The sequence below is a fragment of the Chiloscyllium punctatum genome, chromosome 29, assembly GCF_047496795.1.
Source record: "Chiloscyllium punctatum isolate Juve2018m chromosome 29, sChiPun1.3, whole genome shotgun sequence".
Taxonomy (NCBI): domain Eukaryota; kingdom Metazoa; phylum Chordata; class Chondrichthyes; order Orectolobiformes; family Hemiscylliidae; genus Chiloscyllium; species Chiloscyllium punctatum.
This window is the reverse complement of record NC_092767.1, coordinates 78437498-78456445: the sequence shown is the minus strand read 5'-3', so window position 1 is coordinate 78456445 and position 18948 is coordinate 78437498. Positions and strand designations below refer to the sequence as shown.

Below are 18948 nucleotides of genomic sequence, written 5' to 3'. Positions count from 1 at the left end.
ATTCTGTGAGTATGACTGTGTCAGGCTGTTATTTGACTAGTCTGTGAGACAGCTCTCCCAATGTTGGCACCAGCCCCCAGATGTTAGTGAGGAGGACTCAGCAGGGTTGGCAGAGCTGTTTCTGCCATTGTCTTTTCCGATACCTAGGTCAATGCCATGACCCTTTGGTTTCAATTCTTTGTTGCTATTTTGCAGAGATTGATATAACTGAATGTTTCTGAGGGCAGTTAAGAGTCAACCACATTGCTGTGGATATGGAGTTACACATAGGCCAGATCAGATAAGGATGGCAGATTTCCTTCCCTAAAGGTCATTAGTGAACCAGACAGGTCTTCCTGATAATCAACAATGGTTTCATGGTCTTCAGTTGTTTCTTAATAGCAGATATTTTGATTGAATTTAAAGTTCACCAATTGCTGTGATGAGATTTGAACTCAGCACATTAGCTGAGTTTTGTGAATGAATAGTCTAGTGATAATACCACTAGGCCATCACCTCCATTGCAATTGAAGCACAGTTGGAAAATCACATGAGTGATTATTGTGTGGTTTTACTTTTATGGTACAAAAATGCAAAAGAAAAAAATGTAAAATTTATTTAATATGTCTTAAACACATTAAATTTTCAGAAATGAACACCTTTTAAAGATTGTGTCAGTAATCAACGAAAGAATGCGAGTTTCTCACGCAACCAATCCTCGGTGAGTTCATCAGTGTTCCGAATCTCAAAGACCTGTTTTCAGTCAATAAGAGAGAAATGAAGGTGTGTAAGCACCATTCATACACAGAGCTTCTCAATAAACCTTTACCAATCATTAATGTCTGTCTCTAATTTTGCAAAGCTAATATCAATTCTCAATTAGAAAGAGCTAAAAGTTTGAAAGCTTTATCAGGAATATCACTTGTTCATGACACTCTTTGTTACCCGAAACTGCAACACAATTATTTTGCCCTGAGACATGATGCAGTGATATAGTCACTGGGCCAGTAATCCTGAGTCACAGGCTAACACTCTAAGGGCAATGTGTCAACACCATATCTCATTATTTTTTTTCTGTATTTTTGATTGTGGACTGAAATGGGAAAAGAACAGTCATACAGAGAAGGACCAAGGAAGGAGATTTAAAAAGCAAGTCACTGAAAATCATGTGTGTTGTCTTTACTCTGCAACTTTGTTCAAGCAATGGGAAAACTACTTGCAGATGAGCGAACACAGTGAGATTGGGCCGTCAACAGGTTGCTGATTGGGTAGTGGAGTTGTGACCAGTTGTAGATGGCAAAGGTCATTATCCTAACAACAACTATCTGATTGGCTATAGGGTAATTGAATAGCTTGTAGATGTCTATAATACTGGCAGAAGCCTTTGGACTGCTGTAAGACGGATAGTATATCTTTCTCTCCAACAAAATACCTAAAGCCTGAAAAGAAAGTTTATTTTCCCGAAATAAAAAAAGCAAAGAACTGTGGATGCTGGAAATCAGACAATGCTGGAAAATCGCAGCAGATTTGGCTGCATCTGTAGAGAGAAGGCAGAGTTAATGTACTGGGTACAATGATCCTTCTTCAGAACAGCCTGCTGAGGTTTTCAAACAATTTCCGAGTTTATTTTCCCCCATCAGTTGCTGTAAGCCATGCCCTTTAACCAATAACTAAGAGATGTTGCAGTTGGTATGCACACCAACCTTGCCTCCTGTGAAGTAAAAAGAACTTAGTGGAGAAGTTGAAGATTAAAAATACTCTGGCAAGTAAAAATATCACTTTAGCAAACCCTGTGAACTTTGAAGACTGTGGACTGTGGATCATGATCCCTGTGGGCCGAGAACCCTGTGAATGAGGAACCCTATGAATTGGACACCTTATGGACCATTAACCCGGTGGATTGGGAAACCTTTGGACTATGAACCCTGTGGAGCAGGAACCCTATGCTTCCCCAATTTATTTTTAGTCCACCCAAAACACCATTGTGTGTATGTGTGTGTGTGTGTGTGTGTAGATTTTTTTGAAGGGGGTCCAAACTTAACTGGTAGAATTAATGGTCAACAGTTCAAAACCTGTGATTAGAATCTTTTACTTCCAATAAAAGAAGAGGGTTCTTGTTAAGAACAGACATGTGTGTCTTTTCTGTTAACCTGGGTCTATGTGACAGATAAATTGGAGACTTTGCACATGCTGGTAACATTTCTAACTGTTGTAACAACCCCAGGAAAGCTTGGCTTGATTTTGAGTGTATTCCCCCGGTGAGATGTAACAATGATAGCTCATGGAATTCAAGTTTGTTTAAAAAATGTGAAATTAAAAGCTAGTGTTAGCTAATAGTGAGGATGAAACTACCATCAAATATTGTAAAAACCTATCTGGTTCACTAATGTGCCGTGATGGAAGGAAATTTGCCCAGCAAGCCACTCTATCCACGGTCAATTGGGGATAGAGCAACAAATGCCAGTACTGTCAGTGACACCCACATCCCACTTTTAAAAATTGTACAGATAACCCCCGAGGTTTGGAGAGTGTTCCTAATATTCATCTGGAGTAGCACCAAGAGGTATAGACTTGGGGGAAAGGTGGTGAGAAAAGATCCAATACAGATGGTCATCCATACGGTGAGTGTGCACCAATACTACTCAAAGTGAGTAATCTGTCAACACAACAACCTCAGGAACACTCATCAGAGTGCGGTCCGAGATAGATAAAAAATATGGAAAATGTGAAGCATACCAAGAACCATTTGAAAGTCAATGGAACTGAAGCTTGTTTTCAGTTACTTTTAATGACAGGGACAGGGTCCTCACATTACTGGAGCAGATGTGTATATTTTTTATTTGTTTCTCCTATATATAAATGTCACCAGGTAGGCCAGAAATTCATAGATCTATAGAATCCCTATAGTGTGGAAACAGGCCATTTGGCCCAACAAGCCCACATTGACCCTTCCCCTATCCTAACCCTGTAACCTTGCATTTCCCATTGCAAGTTCTCAGAAAGGATCACTCAACCTGAAACATTAACTCTGATTTCTCTCCACAGATGCTGCCAGACCACCTGAGGTTTTCCAGCAATTTCTAATTTTGTCACTGGGCGAAGTTGTTCGCCATGTTCAGCTCCTAATGATGCATGTTTCTGGCATTTAGAGGGATTGTTGTGGTTGAGGCACAACCACATGTGGTATTTCCAACATGACGCATTATCTCTGGACACATTAAAATGGAAAGCAATCTCTTCACTGAAGTTCTGGTGTACATTCCCACACCAACGAAAGAGACCACTGGGAACTGCAGGGAATCTCATATAATCACAGAAAAATCCAAAAACAATTCCAACAAAGGAAATCGCCTTAATGTGTGTTGACTGCTGGATTGTGCACAAGATCCCTCAAAACGTCATGCTTGACCGGCTTAATTGCGCAGGTGAGTTATTCAGGGGAATCCTTCCTTTATGTTCAAGGTGATGCCATATCTCCCTGAACCAGCAGAGCAGGGGCCTCTGTCACATTGTATCTGAAAGATTCCATCTCTGACAACATGGCACTCCCTCAGTCTGGCACTGGAGATACCAAGTAGGGTTCACTCCCAGGCTTCAGCACTCTGTCATTCAGGCCCCAGGCCAAAAAAATCCAGTCCAATTGTTTCTTCTCTGCCCACAATGTCCAGGAAAGTTCCTGGTTTGATTGCCTGCTTTGAGTTGATCTGAACTGGGTCGGTTGTGGTAGTGAAGATATACACTGGGTTACAGTTGGGATGCTATTTCCTCTAACTGATATCCAACGGCCAGCAATAGACATAAGCATTGAGCAAGAATGAAGATCTTTGGATAATCTTGATAACCCTTTGACAACCTTCAGATAAGACTGTGATCAAAAGTTGGTAGTGGGATAGTTCAGTAGATATTTGGAAAAACCTAGTTTGATTACAGATAGTCAGCATGGCTTTGTGAGGGGCAGGTCATGCCTCACAAGCCATATTGAGTTCTTTGAGGATGTGAGGAGACAAGTTGATGAAGGTCGAGCATGGATGTGGTGTACAGTATATGGAATTCAGTAATGCATTTGATAAAGTTCCCCATGGCAGGCTCATTCAGAAAGTTAGGAGGTATGGGATATAGGGAAATTTGGCTGTCTGGATACAAACTTGGCTGGCTGGAAGAAGACAACAAGTGATAGTGGATGGAAAGTATTCAGCCTGGAGGTCAGTGACCAGTTGTGGCCCGCAGGAATCTGTTCTTGGGCCTCTGCTCTTTGTAGTTTTAATAAATGACTTGGATAAAGAAATGGAAGGGTGGGTGAGTAAGTTTGCCGATGACACGAAAGTCGGTGGTGTTGTAGATAGTGTTGAGGGCTGTTGCAGGATACAACAAGACACTGAAAGGATGCAGAACTGGGCTGAGAAGTGGCAAAGGGAGATCAACCTGGATAAATGCGAAGTGATTCACTTTGGAAGATCGAATTTCAACTAATACAGGATTTGTGGCATTGTGGAGGAACACTGGGATCTTGGAGGTCCATGTACATAGATCCTTTAAAGTTGTCACTCAAGTTAACAGGGTTGTTAAGAAGGCACACAGTGTTTTGGCCTTCTTTAACAGGGGGAATTGAGTTTAAGAGCCATGAGATTTTGCTGCAGCTCTATAAAACCCTGGTTAGAATGGAATGTTGTGTCCAGTTCTGGTCACCTCATTTTAGGAAGGATGTAGATACTTTAGAGAAGGTGCAGGAGATGCTGCCTGGATTGGGGACATATCTTATGAAGAGAGGTTGAGTGATCAAGGGCTTTTCTCGCTGGAGAGAAGAAGAAAGAGAGGTGACTTGGTATAGAGTACAAGGTAAAGAGAGGAATGTATAGAGTAGATAACCAAAGATTTTTTCCCCAGGGCAGAAATGGCTGTCACGAGGGATCATAATTTTAAGGTGATTGGAGGAAGGTATAGGGGAGATGTCAGAGGGAGGTTCTTTACGCAGAGAGTGGTGGATGAATGGAAGGCATTGCCAGTGGTGGTAGTGGAGTCAGAGACATTAGGGACATTTAAGCAACTGCTGGACAAACACATGGATGGCAGTAAATTGAGGGGTGTGAAGGTTAGGTTGATTTTAAATCAAGATAAATGCTCTGCACAACATTGTGGGCTGAAGGACCTGTACTGTGCTGCACTGTTCTCAGTTCTATGTTCTGCACTGTAATGGGAATGATCTGTGGTGATGGGGCTTGTTGACATCTACCAGACTTCCTCCCCAGTCATTCTCAGGATGGGCTCAGTTTGTCCATGCAATGACTCCTCAAAGTCACTCTCTTGCCTCAGACCCAAAGAATGGGTGAGTTTGTACACAGAATCCCTTGAAACTGCATCTGACACAAATCACAACCTCCCCGATCAGAAATAAACTAATGGGAGCCTTTAATAGTCTTGGACAGTGTAATGAAAGGCCCCTGATATGGAGGTGTACCCACCTTGGTGAGGTTTCCAAGTTGCACCAGTCTGTTTTTACTGCCGGCATACATCATCTGTTGCTGAGGGTTACATCCTGCAACCAACGGTGAGAGGAGTTAGCTATGTGTTTCCAGCGGCATCATGGATTGCTATGTGATGAATCTAATCAGACACACTGAGAGAAGGAAAGGTGGCTCCAGGGGTCACACAATGACCATAGAGGAGCACAGACGGCACATACATATGACCCAACATGGCCCTTCTGGGAGTAACTCCAGATTATTTTATAAACCACCAATATCAATATCATACAACCCACTGCTGACTCATGGTTGATTACTGACATGCTTGCATCTCACTTACTCGACAGCTGATAGCTTCATTCTTGTTTTTGTTATCTCCACATTCAGCTGTTCCAATGCTCTTCTGGCCAGGCTTGAGGCTCCCACCCTTCATCACAATTGGATCATCCAAAGCCCATACTGTCTGGATCCTGGTTAGCATCATGTCTCATTCACCAATCACCTAACTGTTCACTGCCCTTCAAATGTCCCTCATTCTCCAATGTCTCATGTTTAAAATTTATACCTTTATGTTCAAATTCCTTAGTCCTCAGTATCTCTGTAACCTCCTCTATCCCTTACATATCTCCCAATCTCTGTCAATTCTTCCATCCCCTATACCTCTCCCTATCTCTGTCACCTCCCCCAGTCACAAAATCCCTCCTTAAATCTATAATATCCTCCAGCACTTACATGTCTCCCTGTCTCTGTCATCTCCTCCATCCCCTACCTCTCTCCCTATTTCTGTCACCTCTTCCAGTCCCTAAAGCCCTCCCTATCTCTGTCGCATCCTCTAGCCGGGGAAACCCTTCTGTGTCTCTATAACCTCCCTTTCTCTGTCACTGCATCCAAACCCTAGACCCCATCCTATCTCCATAACCTCCTTCCGTCCCTACACTCCTCCCTATTTTGGCAACCTCCTCCAACCCTTACTCCCCTCTGTAACCCCCTGCAACCCATAGACCCCTCCCTATCTCTGTATCTCCTCCAGCCCCTGTACCCCTTATCTCCACAACCTCCTCTAGCCCCTACACCCATCTCGTACACACCTCCCTATCTCGATAACCTCCTCTAGTCTCTACATGCCTTCTTATCCCTATAACCATCTCCAGTCCCTACATCCCTCCCTACCTTTGTAACCACCTCCAACCCCGTTTATCTGTTCAACTGATTGGGCCCAAAGTACTGGAATTCACCTATAAACCTTTCCACTATCTACACTGCTGTGATATACCTATAGATCAAATCAACTGATGACGCTCAAAGCCAGAATTTAACTCACTCAAACCTGTCAGAGAATTAAAATCTGACCTTGATTTAATTCTGAGCTCACATGTTTTGACTTATTTTAGGTAAAATTCCAGAGGCCTACACATACCAAAGAATTAAACCCCCAGTATTAGGCTTAAGTTCTTTGTAATACCTTAATTTTACTTTGACCCAGAGTAAGGCTGCCTCTACACTGTGCTCATCAACCATTCACAGACAGCTACAGTACTGTGTTAGATACAGAGTAAGGCTTCCTCTTTCCCTTTTAAAATTAAAGTAAAGCTGCCTTGACATGATATCCATCAAACACTCCCAGGGCATGTACACTTGGGTTAATTATGGGGTAAAGGTCCTTTCTGACTGAACCAGGTAATATATTCTCCAGAAGAGCAGCTCTATAGCCTCTCTGAGTCTGATTAAACATTTATTCCTAATTTGGGGCTGGTCTGTTTACCCGGCCCACACCAGGTGTGAATTCCCAAACACATCACCTTTATAGTCAGCACAGCAAGGGTTTCCCAGGTCCAACCTGTGTGATGAAGCTGCTCCATTAACAAGGTTATAGTGTCCTTGGCTTTTTTTTCAGAAAGGTCATATATGACACAGACTCTGAAAAGTCTGAAGGTGAAGGGTGTTAGAGCCAGTTTGATAATAGCTAACAGATACTGCCTCAGGCAGAAGGCTTTCAAGTTTAAAAACAAACACTTGTATGGTGAAAGGGGAGGGGGCCAGTTCTCCCAGCTCAGATTTTCTCTGGTTTGGTTTGGTTTTAGCAGGTAGTGTGAAGAAATGCTGCTGGACCTAAAGCAGCAGGTCCAGGCTGGTCCTCTCTCTCTGACTTCTCTCCTGGAAGACCCTGTGTTTGATTTTCCCTTTTGTGCCAAGGGATGTTTATGGGGATTGTTACAAGTATTTGGAACTGCATCATTCAGTTGGGATGGTCTGTTGGGTTTTCAGATAGAGTAAGTTATTCTGTATTCTGTTTTCTGTTGTTTGTGTTTCATTCAGTAATCTTACAAATAAATTCTGTTTTGTTTAAAATAAAGTAGTTTGGCCAGCTGACTCACTCCTGGAATATCCACTCTACACCTGCTTAAAACAACCAGCAAATTTGGGATTTTTTTTTAGATTACATTTTTAGATTAGATTACATTACAGTGTGGAAACAGGCCCTTCAGCCCAACAAGTCCACACCGACCCGCCGAAGCGCAACCCACCCATACCCCTACATCTACCCCTTACCTAACACTACGGGCAATTTATCATGGCCAATTCACCTTGACCTGCACAGCTTTGGACTGTGGGAGGAAACCGGAGCACCCGGAGGAAACCCACGCAGACACGGGGAGAACGTGCAAACTCCACACAATCAGTCGCCTGAGGCAGGAATTGAACCCAGGTCTCAGGCGCTGTGAGGCAGCAGTGCTAACCACTGGGCTACCTTCTTCAAATGTTTTAAGGGGGTCTGGCCTGGTCCATAATACTAGATGCAACAATTAGCCATACAGTCATAAGGATGTACAGCATGGAAACAGACCCTTTGGTTCAACTCGTCCATGCCGACCAGACATCCTAAATAAGTCTGCTCATTCCATACACACACCACCCTCTGTGTGAAAACATTGCCCTTAGGTCTCTTTTAAATCTTTCCCCTCTCACCTTAAACCCATGTCCTCTAGTTTTTAGACTCCCCTACCTTTGGGAAAATACCTTGGCTATTCACACTATCCCATGCCCCTTATGATTTTATAAATTTCTTTAAGGTCATCCTTCAACCTCCAACTCTCCAGGGAAAACACCCCCAGCCTATTCAGCCTCTCCATGTAGTTCAAACCATCCAACCACGGCAACATCCTTGTAAATATTTGCTGAACCCTTTCAAGTTTCATAACATCCTTTCTATAGCAGATCGAGGAGATATAGCTCTAATCTTACCTTGGGGGCTGCTGAAAATCAAGCACATTGGATAGGACACCCTGTTATCGTGGTGAACGTACTTATAGCTATAAACTATAAATCTGAACCATTGTCAAGGAAACAATGTAAACCTGGTCTCATTATATAGAGAAAGGGTAAAAATAAGCAATGCTCACTGGGTAATCAATAATTATAATTAGTAATAACATAGGTAATTAATAATATGGAAGCCTTACCAATAACTGGAAGCAAGAAATTGCTTGTGTTTAAACATTCATATTCTCCACTCATTTCAATCCATCCAGTCAAAGTGCTCCTCAGTCAATTATCCAGAAATTCTGGTCATAGTTATACAGACAAATTTGACAGTGAATTTGAAAACAGCAATGAGAAACATGAGCAGTTCATCTGCTTTGATGCCATAGTTAGAGCGGACAGACATTAAACACTCCCAGGACAGGTTTAAGACAGGAGTAAATACAGAGTAAAGCTCTTTCTACTGTCCCATCAAACACTCCCAGGACAGGAATAGCATGGGGTTAGATACAGAGTAGAGCTCCCTCTACTCTTTTAAACAGAATATAAATGTCGCTCTATTCTTTTTGACAGTGGGGCAGGAGTTGTTGGAAGAGAGGTGTAAGTGGGATGCTCAGGTTATGAAGATAGGAGCAGGATTAGGCCATTCAGCCCCTTGAGTCTGCTCTGCCATTCGATGAGATCATGGCTGGCTCATTACCATTTTGAATTACACATTCCTATCCATCCTTTAAAATATTTAAATCCCTTGCCCAATAGGAATCTACTCACCTCAGTCTTATAAAAATATTGAATGACATCATCTCCACCCTTTACTGAGGTGGAAACGTCCAAAGTCACACAACCCTTTGAGAGAGAATAATTACCTTGTCTCTGTCCTGATAAGGGGACCCTAATTTTAAAACAGAGTCCCCTCGTTCCGAACTGACCCACAAGAGGAAGTCACTCTCATCTCACCTCTTTCTTCCAAGGTTGTGATGAGCTCAGGAGCTAAGTAACTTTTGGTGAGATCTAAATTGAGCATCAGAGAGCAGCTTTTGCTAAGTAAGTGGCACTTGATAGCACTGTTGAAGATTGCTTCCAACACTGTCCCGGTGTATTAGCTAGGAACCATTGTTTCCCCATCCACCTTGTCCAGACCATTCAGGATCTGATACATTTCAATCAAATCACCCCTAGACTCCAGTGGGAACAAGCTCAGTCTGTCCAACCTTTCCTCATCAAAGAACTCACTAATTCCAGAAATCAATCTAGTAAACCTCCTCTGAACCACCTCTGATGCATATACAACCTTGCTTAAATAAGGAGACCAAAAGTGCAACAGTATTTGAAATGTGGTCCCACCGAAGACCTGTACGGATGAAGCATAATCTCCTTACTTTTATATTCAATTTTTCACACAATAAAGGATAGAATTCCATTTGTCCTTGTGATTATGTGCTATACCTGCACGCTAACATTTTGTGACTTCTGTACTAAAACACTTAAATCTCTCCGCGCCTCTGAATTCTACAGTCAGTCTCTGTTTAAATCATACTCAGTTTCTTAAATTCTTGCTGCTATAGTGAACCACTTCACATTTTCCCATATTATGATCCATCTTGCCAGAGTTTGCGCACTGACTCAACTCGTATTTCATGATGAAGTCATTTTTCTTGTGTTAAAAGGATATCGAGGTTGTCTCTCTGGAATTTCATTCCTCAGTTCATCTGGAGAAATATCCTGAAAGGAAAAGACTTGGATATAGAAAAGGATTGCTACCCCTGCAGTCTTATAACATGCACGATAAATGCCTGCCTGCAGACTGGTGCAAACACTCACCCTCACATTGCACATTTTTCTCTTTATTCATTCATGGGATGAGGGTGTCACTGATTGGGCCAGCATTTATTGCCATCCCTAAATTACCCAGAGGGCAGTGAAGAGTCAATCACATTGCTGTGGGTCTGGAGTCACATGTAGTCCAGACCAGGTAAAGATGGCATTTTTCTTTCTCTAAAGGACCTTAGTGAACCAGGTGGGTTTTTTTCCAATAATCGACAATTGTTTTATCGTCATCATTTAACTCTTAATACCAGATATTTTTTATTGAATTCAAATTCCACCATCTTCTGTGGCCAGATTCAAACCCAGGTCCACAGAACATTCACACACAATTCACCTTTACAATGTCTGCTTTCAACACACACACACTCGAGGATCAGGAAGATCCCAGATTTGTTCTAATGTGGCTCATCTCAACCAAGATGGAGCATTGTGTCACAAAGCTGGTCCTTTTTTAACTGAAAGTTGTTCTTTTTCTCAAGGATACTGTGTCCTTGGTTTTTTTCAGAGGGGTCATAAACCACTCAGGCTCTGAATTGACTGGTTTGGTTACAGAGATGAAAGGCCCTTTTGTTTATACAGAAACAGATGAGACTTTAGGCCAAAGCTTTTCTGTTTTTAGAAGTAACCTGTATCAGATAAGGGGGTGTGGCCAGCTCTCTAGCTGAGCAGCTCAGTTCAGAACTTTAGTTAGGAGTTCAGCAGTGGAGCTGTATGGAAACAGGTTGCTAAACTCTCTCTCCTTCTGCACTTCTAACTTCAACCTGTAAGCCTTTGTTTCATTTTTACTGTGTTTAAGGGGTTTGTTTATTGGAACTGTTGTGTACATTTGGAACTGCATAATTAAGTCCAGTTTTGAGTTCTGTGGGTGTTCTTTATTCTGTTCTTTGTGTTTCATTCCATAATTTTATGCATAAAATTTTTGTGTTTTAAAAACTGGTAGTCAATCTAGCTAACTTACTCCGGGTAATTTTCACTGCACATTTACCGAAACAAATTGCAAATTTACAGTCTGGGCTGCCTGCTTAAGAATGTTTTGAGTGGTCTGGCCTCATTCATAACAATTGCAACATCAGACTGGGCAGTGGGAAAATCAGCAGGGATTCCTGCCATGAGGTTAAAGGCTTGTGGTGATCAACAGAGGAAATCCTATCAAGATCTCATCCATTGTCTGGACTCACATGTGAAGAATTAACCATTAAGTGGGAGAATCAGTGAGATCAAGAGGGGGAGCAGAAGGGATCATTTTGTGTCTCCAGATTCTGTTGATTTTCCATATGCCAGAGTTGGAATGGGAGATTCTGTCACTATAAAAATTTGAGACTGAGGAAGAAGAATTAACAAATCTAAAGGATAAAACCTCCTGGGATACAATCCGCACGTTGGGTAGCTGACAGCTTGCTGCATCTTCCAGGTGCTTTATACTTTGGTTGGTTATGTAACTCCAGCATAAGCCCATCTGCATCAAGAACTTGCATTTATATCTATCAATGTAGTTAAAAATCTGAGGTACCTTACAGAAGCATCAGCAAAGACCATTTTCTACAGTGACCAAAAGGTTGGTTAAAGTGGTAGGTTTTCAGGAGCATCTTGAAGGAAGACAGTGAGAGGTTGGGAGAGATTTAGGCAGGAAATTCCAGAGTGCAGGGTGCACAGACCACTGAAGGTACTGCTGCCGATGGTGTAGAGATTAAAATTGGAAACACTCTAGGCCAAAACTGGAGGAGTGCAGAGCTTTCAGAGTTTGGCAGGTTAGAGGTGATTTCTGAGACTGGGAGGAATGGTGTCATAGAGGGGTTTGAAACAAAGGTGAGAATTTTAAAATCGCTATCACCCAGTGTAGCACACACTCTCTAACATCCCAAACATTGTACAAATTCTTAGTAATATTGCTTCAAAACACTTACCTCGTGCTCTTCCTCCAGTACCATCTGTTGGTTTTCTCTGTCAACTTTGACTAGAAGACAGGAGACAAATGAAACGTTGATACTTGTAGAAAGGGGAAGTGTTCTTTGAGGGGCTCAGTGGGTAACTGCATTGCACAAAATAAAGTGATTTACCATGATTTTAAAATATAACATAATCCTTGGAATGTGAGCATTGTTGACAAAGTGAGCAGTTACTGCCCATACCTGTCATCCCTGAGAAGATAGGACTGGGTAGCTGGAGTCCGTATGCTTAGAGCTGTTAAGACAACTGAGTGACTACTTCAGAAGAGGAGTGGAGAGTCACCCTGGGTTGTGTGGGACTGGAGTCACACAGAGGCCCAGAGTGGGTAAGGACCTTATTGAGATTTTTACACAAGGCCCTTCTTCACTGCGACTTCAATGTCTGCGAATTTGAATTTGACATCTGAGTGGCTCAAGTGAGATGATGTGAGTTTGGGCCTCTGGCCTCAGAGTAACCACCAGCTCGCACAAAGGGTTCAAAGATTCACTGTCTCAGGTGAAGATGGTGATTTAAGGGTTGAGTTACCTCCCCTCTCTATTCTGCCTGGCAACTTTTCCAGAAGCTGAACACAGGAGTATTTGAGAGTCAGGTAATGACCTAGCCTTGGGGCTTCTCTTGCCCTCCCTGCAAATATTATTTGTGTCTTTTGGGAGGAACAGTGCCCCCTAACATTCCCTCCTGCCACATCAATGGGCAGCAGTGGAGTGGTAGTAGCACCAGGTTAGTATTCCAGAACCCTAGGCTAATGTTCTGAGGACATGGATTCAAATCCTGCCGTGGCAGATGGTGAAATTTGAATTCAATGTAAAATATCTGGAATTAAAGCTAGTCTAATGGCGATTGTCGAAAAAGCCCTGATCCAGTCTGGCCTACATGTGACACCAGAACCACAGAGATGTAGTGGGCTCTTAACTGCCCTCTGGGCAATCAGGGATAGGCAAAAAATGCTGGCCAAGCCAGTGATGCCCACATCCCATGAGTGAATAAAAGAAAAATTTACAAAGAATGAAAGTGCATGCGCTCAGGGGAGACACAGTCATTTGACAACTCCTTCACCCTCACCCACCTCACCCCTACAAGAAATCAACTAGCAATCTGGTGGGGATAAGTGGTTTGAGGGCAGTGGGGCAACACACACACCGGATCCTCAAACCTGCATCTTGACATAGATATAAACTAAAGAGGAAGAGTTCCCGTTGACACCATTGGAAGGGGAGGAGATGCACGGTGTTGGGGAGGAGGGATGTAGAGATAATCGCACATAGGCCTGGTTGCCATGGCATCAGGCGCTCTTACTTACTGATGATGGCGGCGTTGGTTGTCGCTTTGTGGAAGCGGAACTTCTTCAGCTTTTCCAAAAGCTTGGGATCTACTTCACACACAACCAGTGAGTCTGACTAATAAGGAAGAAAGCAAGAGGATTTTTAAAAAAACATGGCATCACTCACAGGTTATGTAGGTGTAAATGACATCTGTTCTGACTTCTTATGGTCTTATTAAGTGATTGATTTTCAAATTTCAAAGGACAACAAGAGGATCCTTCTCAGTGTTCTTGTCAACATCAACCTTTCAAACCACATCATTAAAAATAACTTGTCTTGTTCTGGGTGGCTCAGGGATTAGCGTTGCTGCCTCACAGCAGCAGGGACACAGATTCAATTTCAGCCTCTGGTGACTGTATGGAGTTTGCACATTTTCCCAGTTTCTGCGTTGGTTTCCTTTGGGGTCTCTGGTGTAAAGATGTGCAGGTTAGGTGGATTGGCCAAGCTAATTAGCCCTGTAGTGTCCAGGGATGTGCAAATTGGGTGAACTGGCCATGGAAAAAGCAGGGTTACAGGGATAGAGGAGGGGGATGAGCTGAATGACCTGCTTCCACACTGTATGGGTTCTCTGATTATCACATTGCAGTCTGTGAGATCTTTCTGGGCACAAACTGGCTGCTGTGTTCACAACAGAGGCTCAACATTATAAATACCTAATTGATTCGGGGTTTCCCGAGGTTGTGAAATGTGTTATGTTAATGCAAGTTCTTTCTTTTACATTCTCTCAGTATAAAAGTAAATATTTGCCCTTGGGTTAGATAGAGGAAAAGAGTCAAGATTAGAGTGGTGCTGGAAAAGCGCAGCCAGTCAGGTAGCATCCGAGGAGCGGGAAAATCGATGTTTCGGACAAAAGCCCTTCATCAGGAATGAGGCTGGGAGCCTCAGGGTTGGAGGGATAAATGGGAGGGGGGTGAGGCTTGGGGGGAAGGTAGCTGAGAGTGCAATAGGTGGATGGAGGTGGGGTTAAAGGTTATAGGTTGGAGAGGAGGTGGTCCAAGGAGCCTGGATAGAGGGAAAGTGAGCCAGGGTGACTTTGACTCAGCCCCCTCCTCAATCCTACCTATCTAACCTTGCTGGAAACTGTCTGTGGTGAAAGTATCTCTTTCAGTCTCATCCAGAAACATTTTATTCAATTCATTGTCTAATTATCATCCCATTTGCTCAACTGCAGCAGCGTTCCCTTTATTTGTTTAGTCTCTCGTTCCTTACATCCTATGTCATGCCTTCCCTCTTATTCTTTAACTCAGACCTGCTGAGTGTTTTGATTGTCTTTTTTGCGTTTATTGGCGTGATGCCTCGACTGGTGAACTGCAAAATTCACTGCCTGGCACAAAAGGTGAACAGTTTGGTGAGATATAGAGAAAGCGAGGGCTGCAGATGCTGGAGATCAGGGTCGAGAGTGTGGTGCTGGAAAAACACAGCAGGTCAGGCGGCATCCGAGGAGCAGGAGAATCGACGTTTCAGGCATTCCTGATGAATGGCTTGTGCCCAAAACATCAGTTCTCCTGTTCCTCAAATGCTGCCTGGCTTGCTGTGCTTTTCCAGCACCACACTCTCGAGTTTGTTGGGGTATCCCTCTCTAAGAAGTAGGGAGTGAGAGTAAAGTCATTCAAGATGACATGAACAGGAAGTGACTGGTTGAACTGTAGAGGGGAAGTACTTAAACCAAAGCTCCACAGGATGTGAGACTGTTGCCTAACTGGGGAGGCTAGAAATGAACCTGGTTCATTGAAAACAGTAATGACAATGGGCTTTTAATCAGCTGAAGTATTGCCTGGTAAGCTCCAAGTTCCATAATTTCAACGGGTGAGGAGGATTAGTAAAACTCTGTCTCACTTGCCCTTTCAGCTCAGTCAATTCAGCAGATCAATGTATCCAATAAAACTGAACATGGGAACATCTCTCAGTCCTCAATTCTGCCGGTGGAGCGGAGAAGGTTGGGCAAGGGTCTACATCCATGGTTGGTCAGTTGCTGATCATTCTCTGAAAATCTGAATGGGGAACGGGCACTAGAAATAGGAAATGTGAAGCTTTTTTTAAGAAGTGGGCATTTAGTGGATATTTTAGAAAATTCAGGATAGTTGGGGATCTGAACCTCCCCAAGCCCCCTGCAGTCCTGACCTCTCAAAGATGCACTCCCCCACCACCCCAGTTGCAGTGATTGTAACAAGGTCAGCCAGGTGGATCTCACAGAATGAGTTCCCTGACTGGGGCTGTTAACCTGGTCCAATCAGGGAGCCCCAGCTGACAAGATATAAACAGGAGAGTCAGGGGTTCTGCTCACTCTGAGAGCTGGCTCTGAGCTAGCTGGGTCAATGTCATGTAAATAAAAGGTGACTTGGTGATGGGATTCCAGCATTTGTGGAGCTGTTTCACCAACTCCTGTGCCCATTGTATTGATCACTGTCCGACGGGGAAGGTTCATCACAGATTGATCTGATTCTGTCCCTGCCATTCTGCACTCCCGATCCTGGCACCAAACACAATGAAACGCATTAAAATTCAAAAGTCTCCTGCTCCATATTTCCTTGCAGCATTGGAAAAGCTTCCCGTGGTTCGATTCATTAATGCACCAAGTCACATGACAGTTTGAACTGCACAGAGTGGGAGGGTATTGTGTTAGATTCCAGTCTGTATTGATCTCAGCTGAATGTTCGGGTCCACATCCAAATCTTGGAGGATAAAGTCCTCAGAAGCTCTGCATCTGATCCCTCTGTGTGAAAGGTAATGTTGCCATAGTCCAAGAGGGCTTCTTTCTAATTAGAGAGGCAACTGGCAGTGAACTTAACCTAAGGATTACCATACCTGAGACAAGAAAGAAGTTGAGAAGGTGGGACCTCTATGGCAATCTCAGCTGGAGAGGGAAATTGAACCCACACTGTAAGCATCATCCTGCATCACAAACCAGCCATTCTCTCAACTGAGTTAACTGTCATACACAGCTGATGGGATATTCCTAGTGCAGGAACAGGAATGTCAGAGTGATAAGGAGCCATAGCACATCCTGTCCCCTTTTCTGAGCTGAGTGAGGGAGGAAGGGGAAAGTAGCAATGGAGCAATGGAACAGGAGAGGCATGGTGGCTCAGTGATTAGCACTGCTGCCTCACAGCACCAGGAACCTGGGTCTGATTCCACCCTCGGGCAAATCTCTGTGTGGTTTGTGAACGTTCTCCCCGTGTCTGCATGGGTTTCCTCCAGATGCTTTAAAGATACACAGGCTAAAATTGCCTATAGTCTACAGGGATGTGTAGGTATTAGCCATGGGAGATGTGAGGTTGTCAGGATGGTGTGGGTCTAGGTGGGATGCATTTCAGAGGGTCGGTGTGGACTCAATGGGCCGAATGGCCTGCTTCCACACTATAGGGATCCTATGATTCAGATCTGTTTGTGATGAACCTTGGTCATCGGACAGTACCCAACAGTGGGCAGAGGAGTTGGTGAAACAACCCCTTGAAGGTCAGTATCCCGTTACCAAGTCACCCTTTATTTACATGTGCACGGTATATAACATGGACCCAACTTGATCAGCAATTCACTGCCTTCAAGACATGCAGTCATTGATGTTGGGAAAATACTGGAAATGAAATTTATCACTAATTATAGTATGACAGATCATAAACACATTGAAAGAAATGAAATTGAATATTGTTCAGCAGCTAAGTTGAGAACTTTTCATCTCTGAACAAGGCTCAAGGGTCTGAATGCACCATGACAGCTCTCTGCAACTTTTCTGATCAGCAATAATAAAGCTGAAATCTTCAGCACTGCAGCAAGTCCGCAGTACATTTCTTTTCACTGCCTTCACTATTCATCCCTGCCAGATCTATCCCGTGCTCCTGTGTGCATCATGTACGGAAATAAAAAGAACCGTTCTGAAGCAGTCATGGCCTGAACTTAGTTGTTGTTTATGAAATATACAAGAAACATACAAATTAGGAGCAGGAACAGGCTACTGAATCCCTTCAAGGCTGTCCCACCATTCAATAAGACCACAGCTGATCCGATCTCTATACATTCCTATCTACCTCCAATGATCTTTCATACCTTTTGATTATTAAAAATCTATTGATTACCACCTTAAAAATATTCAACGATATCGCAGCTACTGACTTTGGAGGAAGGGAGTTTCAAAGAGTCACAACCTTCTTATCTCTTGTCTTCAACAGGCATTCCCTTCTTTTTAGACAGTGACACCACCCCCCTCCCCTCCCCCCCCACCCCCCACCTCACCACCCCACCCACCCTGCCAGTTCGAGATTCTCCCATAAAAGGAAACATTATTTTTACATACAGCTCGTCAAGGCCTCTCAGGATCAGACATGAACTGGGACGCTGAAGGATGGTGTCTGTAGAAGTGGGAGGAGGATTAAGAAACATCTAACACAACTAACTCTTTATATCAAAGCCAGAAGTCACACAACACCAGGTTATAGTCCAACAGATTTATTTGAAATCACAAGCTTTTGCCCCTTCATCAGACTCTGAAAGTGTGACTTCTGACTGAACATTAAAATTTGTGAAAAGCGGTGGGGTAGCCCAAAGTTTTAGAAAATGCAATCTGCTCACCATATTAATTTCTCTTTTCTCTTCACGGTACAGGCTTGACTGCTCAGTCTCGCACTGGTCTTGTGACAGGATGCTCAGGCAGCTAGTTCCTCAATAATGTTGACAGCAGATATGTGAATTGCAAATTTGCTTTTTAAAAAATGCCTTCTAAAAACAAAATTATGATAGCAAATTTCCAAAAATATTCCACTATTTAACAATCTGCATTCATAACCTCCCCACACCTCACAATCAAGAAAACTAAGATCAGTTTAAATTTGTCCGTTTAATGATTGTGCCAAGAGTTACTTCTCCGTGGCATGTGTTAGAGAGAGACAAGACTCATTCAACATCCTGTTTGAGCCACCACAAAGTTGCTTCAAAGAAATTCTCCGGAACTCTTATTCGGTCTAAAAGTCAATGATCTCTCTCTTAGGCTTTTTCAGTTTTCAAATTAAAGTTGCACTTTCGGCAGGTTAGGGGTTAAGAGAAGAAAAACCAGAGAACAATTTGGAAGGCAAAAAAAAAATTCTCATTGCCTCTCTCTCTTTTTGGACAGGTTGCACCGAAACTGGAAGGACATCAATATCCTGACAGGGGGATTG

At 43.2% G+C, this 18948-nt stretch overlaps 1 protein-coding gene across 2 annotated transcripts; it reads right to left on the bottom strand.

The window, feature by feature from the left end:
• Positions 1-581: 581 nt before the first annotated feature.
• LOC140454650 (glia maturation factor gamma-like) lies at positions 582-18669 on the bottom strand. 2 transcript variants are annotated; one of them, XM_072549567.1, is made up of 8 exons: positions 18365-18668; positions 18090-18144; positions 13777-13873; positions 12434-12483; positions 10376-10424; positions 8685-8768; positions 5439-5512; positions 582-732 (listed from the first exon to the last, which is right to left on the bottom strand). In XM_072549567.1, the coding sequence occupies exons 4-8, from the start codon at positions 12455-12457 to the stop codon at positions 661-663; spliced, it is 303 nt and encodes a 100-aa protein (XP_072405668.1). In that variant the 5' UTR covers positions 12458-12483; positions 13777-13873; positions 18090-18144; positions 18365-18668; the 3' UTR covers positions 582-660. The 2 variants fall into 2 exon arrangements, with proteins under 2 accessions (XP_072405668.1, XP_072405667.1); XM_072549566.1 differs by lacking the exon at positions 18090-18144 and having other exon boundaries at positions 18365-18669.
• Positions 18670-18948: the final 279 nt, after the last annotated feature.